Raw genomic sequence first — 18,077 nt, forward strand, 5'->3', positions numbered from 1 at the left:
ACCGCTGTCAACAGAGGATTCAGGCGCTGCGCTATTCCCATTGGTGCGAAGCGATGTCAATCACTGGTTACAACCAATAGGGGAGGCGGATAGGCCGAGTGGGCTTTCTGATTTATTTCCATTTCCCTCCGAGGGAAGTTGGGGCGTTTGTGAAGCGTCTCCTGCGGCCGGAGTCTGATGTGTCGCTGAGAGGTAGGAGGAGACCGCTCGGCCCGTCGGTTTGATGCCGGTTCCCCGGGGAGGGAGAGGGGGATTTTATTGAAAGGATGAAGACGGTGAGAGAGGGGGCGGACAGGATGTTTGTCCCGGTGGGGACAGGAGGGGCTCATCTGTGGAAATGTCTGAGCCCACGGTGGTGGCGAGCAGAGGGATTCACCACATTGGGGGGCAAACACCGGCAGACTGTTGCCCTGCAAGCGGGGCCAATGGTCCGGGCAAAGTGACAATTATTTGTGTTTTGTTGAGATTGTACCTGGAATATGGTGTAAAATCCCGCTCCCCACACTAACACGGGTTATACAGACCAAAGAACAAACTGCCGGAGGAACTCAGTGGGTCGGGCAGCATCTGTGGAGGGAAATGGACCGTCAATATTTCGGGCCGAGACCCTCCCTCTGGACTGAGAGTGGACGGGAAATAGTCAGAGAAAAGAGGTGAGGGGTGGGGATGGGGCAAGAGCTGGGGAGTGAGAGGTGGATCCAGGTGAGGGGGAGGTGGGAAGGTGGAAATAGTGACGGGGGTGGGAGGTGAGTGGTTGGGGCAACACGGGGCTGCAGAAGATGGAAATTAATTCCATAGAGGATTAACACAGAGATTAGAGAGTATTTGTTATAGAGAGTGCAATGAAGATTCACCAGACTGATCCCTGGAGTGGTGGGGTCATCATATGAAGAAAGATCAAATGCGATAACCCCTTTATTTAGAGAATCGAGGACTGAGAGGTGAACACATTGAAATGCACAACATCATTACCGGCTGAACCAGGGATCCCAGTCTCTGAAAAAGGGGGTGGACTGTCCAGGACTGAGATGAGGGGAAATATCTCTACTCTGAGGGTGGTCAAGGTCTGTAAATCCCCACCACAGAGGCCGGTGAAGACTCAGTGATCACCCTCACATAAAACAGAGGCCGGCAGATGTGTGGAGACCGGAGGGATTGAGGAAATGAGGATCGGGCAGAAACATGTGACTGATATGGGAGAGCAGCCACCATTCTGTTGATGGTTAGAGGGGCTGAATGGCCACTTCCAGCTGTTTCTCACTTGATGTTTCAGTGCTCCTGTCCAGTGAGGCAGGAGGAATGTGAATAGAAATTAGAAACATAGAAAAACTCCAGCAGAACATAGGCCCCTCAGCCACAATGCTGTGCCGAATATATCCTTACCTCAGAAATTACCTAGGGTTACCCATAGCCCTCTATTTTTCTAACTTCCATGTCCAGGAGACTCCCCAGCACCTTAAACCTGTGTCCTCTTGTGGCAACCATTTCAGCCCTGGGAAAAAGCCTCTGACTATCCACAAGATCAATGCCTCTCATCATCCTATACACCTCTATCAGATCACCGCTCATCCTCCATCACCCCAAGGAGAAAAGGCCATGTTCACTCAACCTATTCTCATAAGGCATGCTCCCCAATCCAGGCAACATCCTTGTAGTCCTGACGAAGGGTCTCGGCCTGAAACGTTGATTGCACCTCTTCCTGGAGATGCTGCCTGGCCTGCTGCATTCACCAGCAACTTTTATGTGTGTTGCTTGAACATCCTTGTAAATCTCTTCCACACCCTTTCTATGGTTTCCACGTCCTTCCTGTAGTGAGGCGAACAGAACTGAGCACAGTACTCCAAGTGGGGTTGACCAGGGTCCTATTTAGCTGTAATACTACCTCTCGGCTCCTAAACTCAATCCCAGGGTTGATTAAGGCCAATGCACCGTACGCCTTCTTAACCACAGAGTCAACCTGCGTAGCAGCTTTGAGTGACCTATGGACTCGGACCAAAAGATCCCTCTGATCCGCCACACTGCCAAGAGTCTTACCATTAATACTATATTCTGCCATCATATTTGACCTACCAAAGTGAACCACCTTACACTTATCTGGGTTGAATTCCATTTTCTACTTCTCAACCCAGTTTTGCATCCTATCAATGTCTGCTGTAACCTCTGACAGCCCTCCACACTATCCGCAACACCTCAAATCTTTGTGTCATCAGCAAATTTACTAACCCATCCCTCCACTTCCTCATCCAGGTCATTTATAAAAATCATGAAGAGTAGGGGTCCCAGAACAGATCTCTGAGGCACACAGCTGGTCACCGACCTCCATGAAGAATATGACCTGTCTACAACCACTCTTTGCCTTCTGTGGGCAAGCCAGCTCTTGATCCACAAAGCAATCTCCCCTTGGAACCCAGGCCTCCTTACTTTCTCAATAAGCCTTGCATGGTGTACCTTATCAAATCCAATGTTCTTCTGATGTTCGCCTTAAACTAGACTGATGTTTAATATTGTGGATCTGTAAAAGATAAATCAGTTCTGTTTTAAAACTCATGTCACAGATACTTACTGTCTCTGCCGAACTTACAATGTACACTAGAGAGGCCACTCAGTCCGTCTGGTCCCTGCCCATGTTTCTGTTCCATATCAGGATTTTAAAGTCTAGCCCTGTTGTTCACTTCACGTCTCACTCTCCCCATGATGACAGGTTGCAACTCGTCACTACTCTGCAGGAGAAGAGATTTCCCTTGAATTTCATAGAATCATAGAAATCTAGAGCAGATTGCAGGCCCTTCGGCTCAGAATGTTGTGCCACCATGTAACCTACTCCAGAAACTGCCTGGAATTTCCCGACCGCATTGCCCTCTATTTTCCTAAGCTCCATATACCTGTCTATTGGTAATCATTTTCCAATGTTCTGTAGATTCAGGGTCAGTTCCTGTGGATTGGAGGGTAGCTAATGTAATCCCACTTTTGAAGAAAGGAGGGAGAGAGAAAACAGGCAATTATAGACCAGTTAATTTGACATCAGTGGTGGGGAAGATGCTGGAATCAATTCTAAAAGATGTAATAGTGGCACATTTGGATAGCAGTTGCAGGATAAGTCCGAGTCAGCATGGATTTGCGATGGGGAAATGATGCTTGACTAATCTTCTGGAATTTTTTGAGAACATAACTATGAAAATGGACATGGGAAAGCCAGTGTACCTGGACTTTCAGAATGCCTTTGATAAAGTCCCACATAGGAGGTTAGTGTGCAAAATTAGAGCAAATGGTATTGGGGGTAGAGTACTGACGTGGATAGAAAATTGGTTGGTAGACAGGAAACAAACAGTAGGGATTAATGGCAGAACAGCAGGCGATGACCAGTGGGGTACTGCAGGGTTCTGTGCTGGGACCACAGCTGTTTACAATATATATTAATGATTTGGATGAAGGGATTAAAAGTAACATCACCAAGTTTTATGATGACACAAAGCTGGGTGGCAGTGTGAAATGTGAGCAGGACGTATGAGAATGCAGGGTGACTTGGACAGGCTGGGTGAGTGGGCGGATGCATGGCAGATGCAGTTTAATGTGGATAAATGTGAGGTTATCCACTTTGCTGGCAAGAACAGGAAGGCAGATTACTATCTAAATGGTGTCAAGTTAGGAAAAGGGGAAGTACAATGAGATCTAGGTGTTCTTGTACATCAGTCACTGAAAGCAAGCATGCAGGTACAGCAGGCAGTGAAGCAAGCTAATGGCATGCTGGCCTTCATAACAAGAGGAATTGAGTATTAGAGCAAAGAGGTCCTTCTGCAGTTGTACAGGGCCCTGGTGAGACCACACCTGGAGTACTGTGTGCAGTTTTGTTCTCCAAATTTGAGGAAGGACATTAATGCTATTGAGGGAGTGCAGCGTAGGTTCACAAGATTAATTCCCGGGTTGGTGGTACTGTCATATGTTGAAAGATTGGAGCGATTGGGCTTGTATACTCTGGAATTTAGAGGGATGAGAGGGGATCTTATTGAAACATAAGATTATTAAGGGATTTGACACGCTGGAGGCAGGAAGCATGTTCCCACTGATGGGTGAGTCAAGAACCAGAGGCCACAGTTTAAGAATAAGGAGCAGGCCATTTAGAACGGATTTGAGGAAAAACTTTTTCACCCAGAGAGTGGTGGATATATGGAATGCTCTGCCCCATAAGGCTGTGGAGGCCAAGTCTCTGGATGCTCTCAAGAAAGAGATGGATAGAGCTCTTAAAGATAGTGGAATCAAAGGTTATGGGGAGAAGGCAGGAACTGGATACTGATTGTGGATGATCAGCCATGATCACAGTGAATTGTGGTTCTGACTCAAAGGGCTGAATGGCCTACTCCTGCACCTATTGTCGATTGTCTAATAGTGTCTTAAAAGACCCTATTGTATCCACGTCTACCAATGTCTCTGGCTGTGCATTCCACACACCCACCACTCTTTGACATCTCCTGTGCGCCTGCTTCCAAGCACCTTAAAACTATGCCCCTCGTGTTAGGCATTTCAGCCCTGGGAAAAAGCCTCTGGCTATCCACACGACCAATATCTCTCATCATCTTATACACCTGCATGAATTCCCTGCATGATTTTCTCCAGGCTGAATAAGACGATGAGCTCCCTGTGTATTTGAAGTTCTTCAGTGCTGTGAAATAATTTAGCTGAACTCCTTCTTCGCTGCTCTTTTCAACGTTTTCGGTCATTTTCACTAATTTCAAAGGACTGTGCCTCAGACAGCTGGGTTGTTGCAATGCGCCTCTAAAGTCTGACAGCAGACTAGCGAATGAATCTTCGATGGAGCAGATTCAGAAACCAATGAGATGCCGGCCTGAGTCAGGGCTTTGAGGCTCCAGAGAGAGATGGGGTCTAGAGTTTATGGGGAGGAGGAGGAATCAGATCTGCAGGATGTGACTACAAATGAAAGATCAGAAACATTTGGAAACATATTGATTGAAAAAAAAAGTTGGTTAATTTCTGCAAAATACTGGAATAAATCAGCAGATCAGGCAACGAATGTGGAGAGGAATAAATAGACAACGTTTCTGCCGAGCCCCTTCAGCATGCCTACACTGTGTACTCCTCCGCTTAGTTGCTGCCTGAACTGCAAAGTTCCTCCAGCATTTTGTGTGTGAGTGCGTCTCTGTATTTCCAGCAACTGCAGAATCTCTTGTATTTTATATCTATATTGTAAGAGGATTGTACTTTGGCATTAGATACACGTTGATATTGAGTATATTGTTTATGGGAGCCGCTTTCTGCGTCAAAACAGTTGCTGACTTTTCCATAAACACAAAAGAAAATTAGGTATGGACATGGAACCGGTGCTTGCAGAAACTTTTAATGGCGCCGGGATTACCCATAAATCCCTGCGTAAACATTTCGCCGTCGCCGAAGCACCGATCGAATGCGCAAGCGTGAGGGTGCTGACGTTGCCGAATATCACGCATGCGCACAGTACACGGAAGACCTGAGAAGACCTGCAGCAGGTGGGAGCGAGTCTCCGGGTGTCAGGGAGATTGTTGGGGTGGGGATTCAACACCGACTGAGGGACAATTGCTGTCACTTCCGGGACAGTCCTGCTCTCTTCCCTCTCTCTCAGCCCCACCATCCGTACACGGGCCCCGGGGAGCTTCCGGCTGATGAGGGAATGGGAACCGATGGATCTCTCAGACAGAGCTGAGCTCCAGCTGTCTAAATGCAAGGATCGGGAACTCGGAGAAAGGGAACAAAATCTTTTACATCAGCTGTTGAGAAAATCACCTTTGTTCAGCCTCCAGTCACAAACAAGAGAAAATCTGCAGAGAGGGCACAGTTTTAAGGTGCTTGGAAGCAGGTACGAAGGAGATGTCGGGGTGTTGTGTTCTTTATACGTACCGTGGGTTACTAATAACACACCATATTCTGCAGAATTGAACTTGTATTTAACAGCAGCAAAACCATGTCTTACACTGCCATGCTTCTCGATCATTCTTCATTTCTGCTCATGTTAGGAACTCTGTCCAGTCACATCCTGACACGTGATATCACCACAAGGGGTAAGTTTTTTACACAGAGTGGTGAGTGCGTGGAATGGGCTGCTGGCCACAGTGATTAAGCTGGATACAATACGGTCTTTTAAGAGGCTCCTGGATAGGTACATGGCGCGTAGAAAAATACAGGGCTATGGGGAACTCTAGGGAATTTCTGAAGTAAGTACTGTTCGGCACAGCATTGTGGGCCGAAGGGCCTGTATTGTGCTGTATAAATGGGGAAGTCACTTACCCATGACCTTGGTTGTCGTCCCACCCAACATCAGTGGAAAAAGCTGCTTGCATTTACCCTATCTATACCCTCATAATTTTGCCTACTTCCAACAAAGCCTTTTTTAGATGGATAAGATGATGAGGGGCATTGATCATGTGGATAGCCAGAGGCATTTTCCAGGGCTGAAATGGCTAACGTGAGGGGCATAGTTTTAAGCTGCTTGGAAATAGGTACCGAGGGGAAGGCAGGGGTAAGTTTTTTTACACAGAGAGTGGTGGGTGTGTGGAATGCACTGCCAGCAGCGATGGTCAAGGCAGATACAATAGGGTCTTTTAACAGCCTCTTAGGTAGGTACATGGAGCTTAAAAAAATAGAGGTCTATGTGCTAGGGAAATTCTAGGCAGTTTCTTGAGTAAATTTCATGGTTGGCACAACATTGTGGGCTGAATGGCCTGGAATATGCTGTAGATTTCCATGTTCTATGTTGAACAGCGAAATAACTTTGCCTATCCTACAATCCTCTGATAACTCTCCCTTCACTAAGGATGATTTAATTATCTCTGCTGGGGCCCGATGATTTCTGCACTTGACTCCCATGGGGTCCGAGGGAGCACCTTGTCATGCCCTGGAGATTTATTCACCCTCTTCTTTAATCTGTGCAGGGTCCATGATTTTAATGCTTCTTTTCCACACTCTCATTGACACTGTCTCCATCTGAGTAAATAGGGATGAAAAGAATATTTAAGATCTCCACCATCTGCTTTGGTTCCACACATGGATTGCCATTCCGGTCTTCCAGAGGACCAGCTTAGTGCCTTGCAATCCTTTTGCTTTTAATCTATCTCCAGAATCCCTGAGGATTATCTTTCATCTTTTCTGTGAGGGCAACCTCGTGCCTTCTTTTAGCCGTCCTGATTTATTTCTTATGTGTTCTCTTGCATTTCTTAAACTCCATAAGAACCTGCCTGCCTATCCCTGTTCTGCAACTCCATTTTGTGCTTCACCAGGGTCTTGATATCTCTTGAAAACCAAGGTTCCATACAGTTTCTATCCTTACCTTTTATTCTGAGAAGCACATACCCACTTTGTACTTTCAAAATTTCGCTTTGAAGGCCTCAATTTACCAAGCACACCTTTGCCATAAAGCAGCCTGTCCCAGGCCACAGTTGCCAGACCGTAGTGTCATAATTCCGGGGGTTGATCCATGCCCTGAACACATCTGCCTTTCCTACGCTACTGCTTGTATTGAAATATACAGGGCTCAGCATATTCACTGCACCATGCTCAACTTTTTCATTCCTGACTTTGTCTGAGGTCTGAACAACAACTGTCGCTGCAAACCCTGCACTGTCTGTTCTGTTATTCAGGCTCCCATTCCCCCTGCAACTTTAGTTTAACCCCCCTCCCCCAACCCCACGCCACACCATGCAGTTCTATCACCCCTTTGGCTTTCATCTCCCAGATCAATCAAAAGGAGGTGCATACCAGGTACAGGCAGATCGGAACAAATGGGTAATTATGAAATACAGGGAATTCAAGTGAACACTTATGAAAGACAAAGAAGGCATGAGGTTGCCCCAGCAGACAAGGTGAAGGAGAATCCTCATGGATTCTGCAGATATGTTGAGAGTGAAAAGATTGCAAGGGAAAAAATTAATCCTCTGCAAGATCAGAATGGTAATCCATAGGAGGAGACAAAATAGATTTGGGAGATATTTGCTCAGGAGATGAACGCAGAGTCTATAGAAGTGAGGCAAAGCAGCATCAAATTCCTAGACCCTGTACAGATTACAGAGGTGGATCAAGAAGGTTCAGTCAGTCAACATTCAAGATGAGATAGTAAATTGAATGAGCCACTGTCTTTGGGAGAAGCCAGTGTGTGGTAGCAGATGGTTGCCTCTCTGACTGGAGGCCTGTGACTAGTGGTGTGCCACAGGGATCAGTGCTGGATCTGTTGTTGTTTGTCATCTATATCAGTAATCTGGATGATAGTGTGGTTAAATGGATCAGCAAATTTGTGGATGACACCAAGATTGGTGGTGTAGTGAACAGTGAGGAAGACTATCATGGCTGCAGTGCGATCTGGACCAACTGGGAAAATGGTTTGAGAAATGGAAAATGGAATTTAATGCAGACAAGTGTGAGGTGTTGCACTTTGGTATGACGTACCAAGGGAGGTCTTTCACAGTGACTGGTAGGGCACTGAGGAGTGTTGTAGAAAGGGATCTGGGAATACAAGTCTTTAATTCACTGATGTTGGGGGAGTCCAGAACCAGAGGCCACAATTTGAGAATAAGGGGTATGTCATTTAGAACGGAGTTGAGGAAAAACGTTTTCACCCAGAGAGTTGTGGATCTGTGGAATGCTCTGCCTCCGAAGGCAGTGGAGGCCAATTCTCTGAATGCTTTCAAGAAAGAGTTAGAGAGATCTCTTAATGATAGCAGAGTCAAGGGATATGGGGAGAAGGCAGGAACGGGGTACTGATTGTGGATGATCAGCACTTTTAAGTTAATAATACGTAAAAGAAAATCCCAGACGCATGACAAGAAAGAGAATTTTCCTGATACTGTTTCAGTTACTGTGGAGCCAGGCACCCATGCTGCTCAGCAGGAACAGGGAGAAATACCAATGGAGAGAGTCAAACTGAGCCAAGGAACAAATTGGAGATGGCAGAAATGCCCCATACTTATAGAGACAGGAAGAGCATCAGAGAATTTGATGGCCATTCCAGATAGCAGCACTGTGTCCAGTTAGAAGATGATTTCTCTCTCCAACTTGGGCTGAACCTCACTGTAACAGTGTGATACCAGATCAAACCTTGAAAACTCAAGTAATCTCATCTGAAATTTGGTCCTAACCCATTGAAGGTTTTTTTAAATCTTTTTACAGGTTAAAAACGAGATGGAATTTAGCTCCTAGGATCTCAAACACGGCATGCCAGTTTTGCTGTCTCTGTCCAGATGTTTGGGAAGTGGAGCAAGGGATTCAATCGACCATCCTTCCTGCTCAGACTGTTGGGAGGGATTCACTTGGTCATCTGACCGACTGGCATGCCCGTCATTTTACACAGGGGAAAGGCTGTTCACCTGCTCAGACAGTGGGAGTGGATTCACTTGGTTATCCCAATTGAACGTACATCAGCAAGTTCACACTGGACAAGGCCATTCACCTGATCTGTGTGTGAGAAGAGATTCAGTCGGTCCTCCCACCTGTGGACACACCAGGCAATTCACACTGGGCAGAGGCTGGTCATCTGCTGAATTTGTGGGGAAGGATTCACTCGGTCATCTGACCTAATGGCTCACCAGCGGGTTCACACTGGGGAGAAGCCGTTCACCTGCTCAGTCTGTGGGAAGAGATTCACTGATTCATCCTCCCTAAAGAGACATCAGCGAGTTCACTCTGGGGAGAAGCCGTTCACCTGCTCAGTCTGTGGGAAGAGATTCACTGAGTCATCCAACCTACTGGCACATCAGCGAGTTCACACTGGGGAGAAGCCGTTCACCTGCTCAGTCTGTGGGAAGAGATTCACTAATTCATCCACCCTACAGAGACATCAGCGAGTTCACACTGGGGAGAAGCCATTCACCTGCTCCATCTGTGGGAAGAGATTCGCGGATCAATGCACCCTACAGAGACATCAGCAAGTTCACACTGGGGAGAAGCCGTTCACCTGCTCAGTCTGTGGGAAGAGATTCACTCAGTCATTCACCCTACAGAGACATCAGCGAGTTCACACTGGGGAGAAACCATTCACCTGCTCAGTCTGTGGGAAGAGATTCACTCTGTCATCCAACCTACAGAGTCATCAGCGAGTTCACACTGGGGAGAAGCCGTACACCTGCTCAGAATGTGGGAAGGGATTCACTCAGTCATCCAACCTACAGAGTCATCAGCGAGTTCACACTGGGGAGAGGCCGTTCACCTGCTCAGAATGTGGGAAGGGATTCACTCAGTTATCCAGCCTACAGATTCATCAGCGAGTTCACACTGGGGAGAAGCCGTTCACCTGCTCAGTCTGTGGGAAGGGATTCACTAATTCATCCAGCCTACAGAGTCATCAGCGAGTTCACACTAGGGAGAAGCCGTACGCCTGCTCAGAATGTGGGAAGAGATTCACTCACTCATCCACCCTACAGAATCATCAGCGAGTTCACACTGGGGAGAGGCCGTTCACCTGCTTAGTCTGTGGGAAGGGATTCACCAATTCATCCACCCTACAGAGTCATCAGCGAGTTCACACTGGGGAGAGGCCATTCCCCTGTTCAGTCTGTGGGAAGAGATTCACTCACTCATCCACGCTGCAGAATCATCAGCGAGTTCATACTGGGGAGAGGCCATTCACCTGCTCAGTCTGTGGGAAAAGATTCACTCAGTCATCCCACCTGCTGGCACATCAGCGAGTTCACACTGGGGAGTGGCCATTGTTATGAATTCCCAGATTTCGTTTGCTGTGGACTGTCATTTTGAGAGAGAGAGATTAAGAAGGTGAATCAGTCTGACTTGCAGCTTGTTTACATCGCTCACAGCTTGTTTAGTTTTAACCAAGGACACAAACACTCAGAGTCAGACGGAGATGAAGGAGGAAAAATGGAAGGTTCGAAACAAGGGAACTAGTGGCCAAGGGTCACTGTTTCGAACTTTCCTCTGTCCACAAGGTTGGGTTAATTATCAATTCAGCGAACATCAAATGTGTGGTTGTCACCTCGTTTGATCCATAGGAGTGGATCGGATTTGGGGTATCCTATGAAGACCACTTATGTGTTAACCCTTGCCTGGCTGTGGTGTGGAAATTCACTTGAAGACAATACTCCTTGTGACAAGTCACTTTTGGTGATGATTTGTATGTGGATTTGGAACAACGACGGATAAATTCTACAGTGACTGTTCTCTCGTTTTACCACCATGGATGCTGTGGAATTCAACGTTATTGCCTTCTCTCGACATTTACCCAGAATTACAAATATCTCTCTCTCCTCAACTATTCTGTGGTTGAACTGAACTTTCATAGTTCACCATCTCAAGACTCCAAGCCTTGTTTCCCCTGAGCTCAATAGTTTGGGAGTTATATTTACCGACATATATACACATAACACTGTTAACTTTTGTTTATCTTGCTTAAGTTACTATATTGTTAGCAGGTGCTAATAAAGATAGTGGATTTAACATCAAAAACAGACTCTAGGTGTAGTCTATTGCTGCTGACTCATTTCTAAAGTGTTACGGGGCCAAAATTGGGGCCTGCATCCGATACAGGAAAAGATTTGGAGGCGTATTGATTAATTATCGATTTCATTGGAGAAATCCCTTTTGATTTATTTGTGTGTGGAAAATCAGCAGCAATGGATGTTGATAGATGTCTGGAAGCATCAACCTCTGAGGCACTAAAGGACACCAGAAGGACTGAGTTGTTGAGTATTGCTAAAAGGTTAAAACTTGCTAAGGTGAAATCGACAATGAGGAGGTCACAGATGCAGAGGATAATAGCTGAACATTATATATCTGAGGGTGTGTTTAAAGTGGAGGAGTTGGAGGTGTTTCCTGAAAGTAAATCTAGTGAGCTTGAGCTCCCGTACAAGTTAGAAAAATTAAAGATGGAGGCTGTGGAAAGGCAGAGTCAGATTGAGGCTGGAAAGGCAGAAAAACAGAAGAGGCAGAAAAATATGGGGGAAGCAGAAAGACAGAGGCTGTTGGAGCTGGAAAAGATAGAGAGATTGCAGCAAAGGGGTCTAGCATTAGACTCTGGTGATAAGTTTGAGGGCAGTCAGGATGTTAAATTGGTACCTCCATTTGACGAGGCAGAGGTTGATAAATACTTTCAGCATTTTGAGAAGTTTGCTCAGAGTTTAAAGTGGCCAAAAGAGGGTTGGCCTATTCTCTTACAAAGTGTAACTAAGGGGAAGGCTCAGCGAGCCTATTCTGCTTTGACAGTTGTTGAAGCAGCTAATTATGACATAGTGAAACAGGCTGTGCTCAAAGCTTATGAGTTGGTCCCAGAAGCGTACAGGCAAAAGTTTAGAAATTTGAGAAAATCTGTGAACCAAACTTATATGGAATTTGCTTATGAGAAGTTTTGTGTTTTGACCGCTTGTGCACATATAAAAATGTAAATGATGATTTTAACAGCTTGAAAGAGTTGGTTTTAATTGAAGAATTCAGAAGGTGCGTCCCTGATGACATAAAGATGTATTTAGATGAAGAGGATGCTGCCACTTTGCAGGAGTCTGCTGGATTAGCAGATGTGTTTGCATTAACCCACAAGGTTATGTTTACCCCGAGTAAGAGTTTCCCAGAGAGTAGCAGGGATAACCAGGGTAAACCAGAAATTAAAGCTGGGACTCGTGACAAGAGTGAGGATGAAGGGAAGCAGTTGAAGGAGAAATAGTCTGGTCTTACTTGTTACTATTGTAAGAAAGCTGGTCATATGATGGCTAATTGTTCCGTCCTGAAGAAGAAAAAGGAAAAGGAGGCAGTCCCACATGCCTGTGATCAGTATGTTGAAGCACCTGTAAACCCACAGGGTTCTGAACATTTTGTTCAGGCTCAGTTAAGGACTGAGAGGTCTGACCGAGTTAAGAAGGGATTTGATCCTTTTATGTCAGATGGCTTTGTATTAGTAAAGGAATGGTCAACCCCAGTACCAGTGAAAATTCTTCAAGATACTGGGGCTTCTCAGTCACTTATATTAGACAGCGTTCTAAAGTTTGGTGATGAGACTGACATTGGTGAGGTAAATCTTATCAAAGGCATTGGGGGCAGCATTGTTTCTGTGCCATTGCATAAGGTAACTTTACAGTCAGGGTTGGTTTTGGGACCTGTTAGGATCGGATTATGCTCCAATTTACAGGTGGAAGATGTTACTTTGCTGTTAGGGAATGACCTGGCAGATGGTAAAGTTGATCCTGCAGTGCAGTTGACAACTAAGCCAACCACTGAGGACCCACAGATTGATTTTAACATTTATCCTTCCTGCACAGTAACTCGAAGTATGGCTAAAATATCTGCCGATGCAGACGGTTCTGTGCAGCATGATTCTGATACCCATGATGGCCAAAGTTGGGATTCAGGTAATGATGACTTAAAACAGAGATCATCTTCCTCTTTCCCTTCTGCTCCACGGAACCAGACCCAGTGCCAGAGACCGGATCGCCGTGGTCGTCCTGTGTCAGGTCATCCCCCTCAACAGCATCCAAAACAAGATAACGATTCCTGAGGGGGATGGCCACAGGGGTGCTCTCTACTATCTGAGCTCTTCCCATCCCTTCCCTGACAGTCACCCACTTATCGATCTCCTGCTCACGTTCCGTTATAAGCTGTAGGTCATCAAGCTGCAGCTCCAGATCCCTAACGTGCTCTCTCATCAGCTGCATCTCAGTGCACCTGGCGCAGATATGGCCGTCTGGGAGACGGGAAGATTCCCGGGATTCCCACATCTTACACCCAGAGCAAAGTACTAACCCTGCAGACAGGCTCTGGTACCTGTTTATATGCTCAGTAAACATGTTCACTGCTTAATCCCCTGGAGGAGGGAACGAGATGGGAAATGTCCAAATCTGCTGATAACACAGAAGCAAAGGAAGGAAATCTAATGACGCCGTTCTGGTTCTGCATCAAGTAATTCAAAAGGCAGATTGTATTTTGGCCTTCACCAAACGGGGGGTGGAGATTATGTAACGGTCCGGTGTAACTACCATTGTACAGGGTGTTAGTGAGGCCACATCTGGAATTCTATGCACGGTTGTAATCCCCGAGCAGAGAAATCTCAAGAGTAGCTATGGAGCCAGCAGTGCAGTTTTACCAGTGTAATACATGGGATGCTTTACCAGCAGAGGTGAGATGATTTGGCCCTGAAATTTAGAACATATTCACAAACAATAGGGTATTTGTGAAGCATCTTCATGGAGTATCTCTCCTCGTCATTTAGAGAGTGACAGAGCGGGTTGATGAGGGATGTGTGAAAATTCCTGGAAATTTATGGTTTCCATCTAATTTTGCTTTGTGATCAATGAGGTATCTATCTATTTGAGTGTACAATCTTTGGGATTCACTGCCCTCAGGGGGTGAAGGTCGGTTGCCTGGGTATTTTTGAGGTTGGAATAGATAATTAAGAGGAGCGAGGGGAATGGACACAGGAGCTTATACAGGTTTCTCCCGCTATCCAAAGGTAGAGCGTTCCTATGAAATGGTTCGTAAGCCGGAATGCCATAAAGTGAAGAATCAATTACCATTTATTTATATGGGAAAATTTTGTGAGCATTCACAGACCAAAAAATAACCTACCAAATCATGCCAAATAACACATAAAACCTAAAATAACAGTAACAAACAGTAAAAGCAGGAATGATATGATAAATACACAGATTATATAAAGTAGAAATACCTTTCCACAATCATTGCCTGAAGTGTTCTCCGTAGCGAAAATCTCACGCAAGCGAATTTGGCAAAAACACGGCGCAAGCGCTCTCCAGTAACCTTTAAGCTATGAAGCTGCCAAATCATACCAAATAACAGGTAAAAATACACAGCCGATGTAAAGTAGATATAATGTATGTACAGTGTAGTTCACTTACTGGAATTGGGAAAGCTCGGAGCACACTGATGATGGTGTGTTAGACTTGGAGTTTGGGTGGTGCAGTGGCCCCCACACTCCAGGCTGCCGAGCGATACATTGCCGCGAAGCATGCAGTGGTACAGCGGTAGCCGGGATGCATCCAGCAGATTTCTAAGAAAAAAGCGGAAATAAACATGCTAATTAATTAGGTGCCGCCCGGCACGTAATTGTCGGCCCAGATCAGTGCCGATTGCGTAGCCTCTGTTCAGGGCTGACAATTATTTGTCGGGTGGCGCCTAATTAATCAGCATATTTATTTCATCTTTTTTCTTAAAGATGTGCTGTGTTTCTCCCGGCTACTGCTGCATTCTCTGCAAATCGGTATCTATCCGCGGCCTGGCAGTTGGGGTGGTGGGACACTGGGGTGTCATCTCGTCGTCTGTTTCCATTAGATCAGGCAGCTCATCTTCTATGGCTGCCCACTTCGATGTCGAAGATCGAGGTTCGTCGTCTGCTGTGGCTGATGTGCAAGGCTTGCTTGATTGCTGAGCCCCGCACATTTTTGGATCGTACAGTTCTTTGTAAGCACTCAAACCATCCTGCAAATATCCCCTAAACTGACGTACCCTTTCAAAATTAAAGCCGTACTTTATCATTACTCATTTGGTTTCGATTGTTATCCTTTCCTCTTCCAATTGCATCAGCTCTTCATCTATCAGTTCTTGGTCATGGGATGCCAAAACCTCTTCAACATCATCTTCGTCAGCTTCCACAAGCCAAACTCACTTAGTCCTTACCTCGTTCACCACGATCAAAATGCTTAATAATGTCTAGTTTTACGCTAAGTGTAACACCCTTACGAGCTCTTTTTGGCTTTTCCGATACCATAGAACTCATCTTGCTAACGGCTGCTCACAGACACGTGTTTAAGCAATGCCGGCGAGAATGCAGTTCCGAATCCGGGGGAGAGCGGCTGCTCGGGGCGCGTAGCTGCCATTTATCACGCGCTGATTTTTTTGGTAACAGTGGAAACACCTTCTGTTATTGAAAACAGGGTACTAATGTAGGTCTTTCGTAACAGTGAGGTTTCGGAAAGCGAACGTTTGAAAAGCGGGGGATACCTGTAATAGGCTTATTTTTGGAATCGCATCTGTGCCTACACTGACAGAAAGCTATGGAGCAGGTGCTGCAAGGCTGTCCAGACACTCAGTGTTAACCAGATGACGTAATATTTTGCTGATAAAAATTACAGAGAATATTTCCAAAATCTTAAGACAGTATTAAAAGGATTAATACTTGCAGAGATATTTAGGCTGGTTAGAAGAGTGGGCTGTAAGATGGCAGATGGAGTTTAATGCTGATAAATATGAGGTGTTACATTTTGGTAGGACTAATCAAAATAGGACATACATGATAAATGGTAGGGCATTGAGGAATGCAGTAGAACAGAGGGATCTAGGAATAATGGTGAATAGTTCCCTGAAGGTGGAATCTCATGTGGATAGGGTGGTGAAGAAAGCTTTTGGTATGCTGGCCTTTATAAGTCAGAGCATTGAGTATAGGAGTTGGGATGTAATGTTGAAATTGAACAAGGCATTGGTGAGGCCAAACTTGGAGTATTGTGTACAGTTTTGGTCACCGAATTATAGAAAAGATGTCAACAAAATAGAGAGAGTACAAAGAAGATTTACTAGAATGTTACCTGGGTTTCATCACCTAAGTTACAGAGAAAGGTTGAACAAGTTGGGTCTTTATTCTTTGGAACGTAGAAGGTTGAGGGGGGACGTGATAGAGGTATTTAAAATTATGAGGGGGATACATAGAGTTGACGCAGATAGGCTTTTTCCATTGAGGATGGAGGAGATTCAAACAAGAGGACATTAGTTGAGAGTTAATGGACAAAAGTTTAGGGGTAACATGAGGGGGAACTTCTTCACTCAGAGAGTGGTAGCTGTGTGGAACGAGCTTCCAGCAGAAGTGGTTGAGGCAGGTTCGATGTTGTCGTTTTAAGTTAAATTGGACAGCTATGTGGACAGGAAAGGAATGGAGGGTTATGGGCAGAGTGCAGGTCGGTGGGACTAGGTGAGAGTAAGCGTTCGGCACGGACTAGAAGGGCTGAGATGGCCTGTTTCCGTGCTGTAATTGTAATATGGTTATATGGTTCTAAGTTTCTCCACAACGACAAGGCGACAATTCACGGAGAAAGCCATCAGGCTGGGGACGGGGGTACTCAGACGGAATACAAGGTGCTGATCCTGGACCCTGAGGGTGGCCTCATCTTGGCACAAAAGGAGGCGATGAGTTGACACGTCCAAACAGGAATGGGAATCGGAATGAAAATGTTTGACTCCGGGAAGTCCCGCTCGGAGCGAATAGTTCAAATGTTAATTTATTATCAAGCAGGTATCTGTAAGCAATTCTGTTTTTTTTTCTCCAGAGAGTCACAAAATTAAGAAAGAACATGAAAGACGTTCAGAGAGAAAAATCAAACTCCCACCCCCCCACCCATCAAAAAGAACGGGATCCCGTTCATCAACCCCCAAAACCCACCCCTCCCGCACAAAAGGGAACAATAACATCGAACCCCCCCCCCCGAACTGCGGAGGGTCTGGTGTCACCAGTGTAGAGGTGGCTGCATCGGGAGCAGCGGACACAACTGGCGACCCTGGAAGATTCACAGGTGAAGTGTCGCCTCACCTGGAAGGATGTTTGGACAACGGAGAGAGTTCGGCCGTCCGGCCCTTTCACTGTGCCACCCCGAACTCCACATCAAATCCGTCCACACGAATCTGGGTGAACTTTAATGACCAATAAATATAATTCCTCTCAGCGATCAGCTGTCTGAATGATCCCCTGACTTTGAGAGAAAGGGGTGTCTATGGTCCACATTGTCAGGGTGTGGAGTTTACCAGGAGACAGAGATTGCAGGGATGAGAGGTTTTCTGTTGACTAATGTACTGTGTGTGGATAAACACCACGCTGCCTGCTCCACGGACAACACGGCACAGTCGGACACATAACGGGACTTTAAAACACAACACTGGATACAGTGGTGAAACCCGTGATTAAGACCATAACACAAACGAGCAGAAGTCGGCCATTCGGGCCATTGAGTCTACTCCGCCATTTTATCACAAGCTGATCCATTATCCCATTTCGTCCCACTCCCCTGCCTTCTCACCATAACCTTTGATGCCCTGGCTACTCAGATACCTATCGATCTCTGCCTTAAATACACCCAATGACTTGGCCTCCACTGCTGCCCGTGGCA

The 18,077-nt window shown here is 45.9% G+C and overlaps 1 protein-coding gene across 3 annotated transcripts; it reads left to right on the top strand.

The window, feature by feature from the left end:
* Positions 1-102: 102 nt before the first annotated feature.
* Positions 103-15,558, top strand: LOC134341859 (zinc finger protein 235-like). 3 transcript variants are annotated; one of them, XM_063039797.1, is made up of 3 exons: positions 103-192; positions 5,612-5,845; positions 9,145-15,558. In XM_063039797.1, exon 3 carries the CDS (start codon positions 9,552-9,554, stop codon positions 10,686-10,688), a length of 1,137 nt encoding a protein of 378 aa, XP_062895867.1. In that variant the 5' UTR covers positions 103-192; positions 5,612-5,845; positions 9,145-9,551; the 3' UTR covers positions 10,689-15,558. The 3 variants fall into 3 exon arrangements, with proteins under 3 accessions (XP_062895867.1, XP_062895868.1, XP_062895866.1); XM_063039798.1 differs by lacking the exon at positions 5,612-5,845; XM_063039796.1 differs by lacking the exon at positions 103-192 and having other exon boundaries at positions 5,461-5,845.
* The last annotated feature ends 2,519 nt before the right edge of the window (positions 15,559-18,077 follow it).

This window comes from Mobula hypostoma, unplaced genomic scaffold, assembly GCF_963921235.1.
Source record: "Mobula hypostoma unplaced genomic scaffold, sMobHyp1.1 scaffold_53, whole genome shotgun sequence".
In the NCBI taxonomy this organism is placed as follows: Eukaryota; Metazoa; Chordata; class Chondrichthyes; order Myliobatiformes; family Myliobatidae; genus Mobula; species Mobula hypostoma.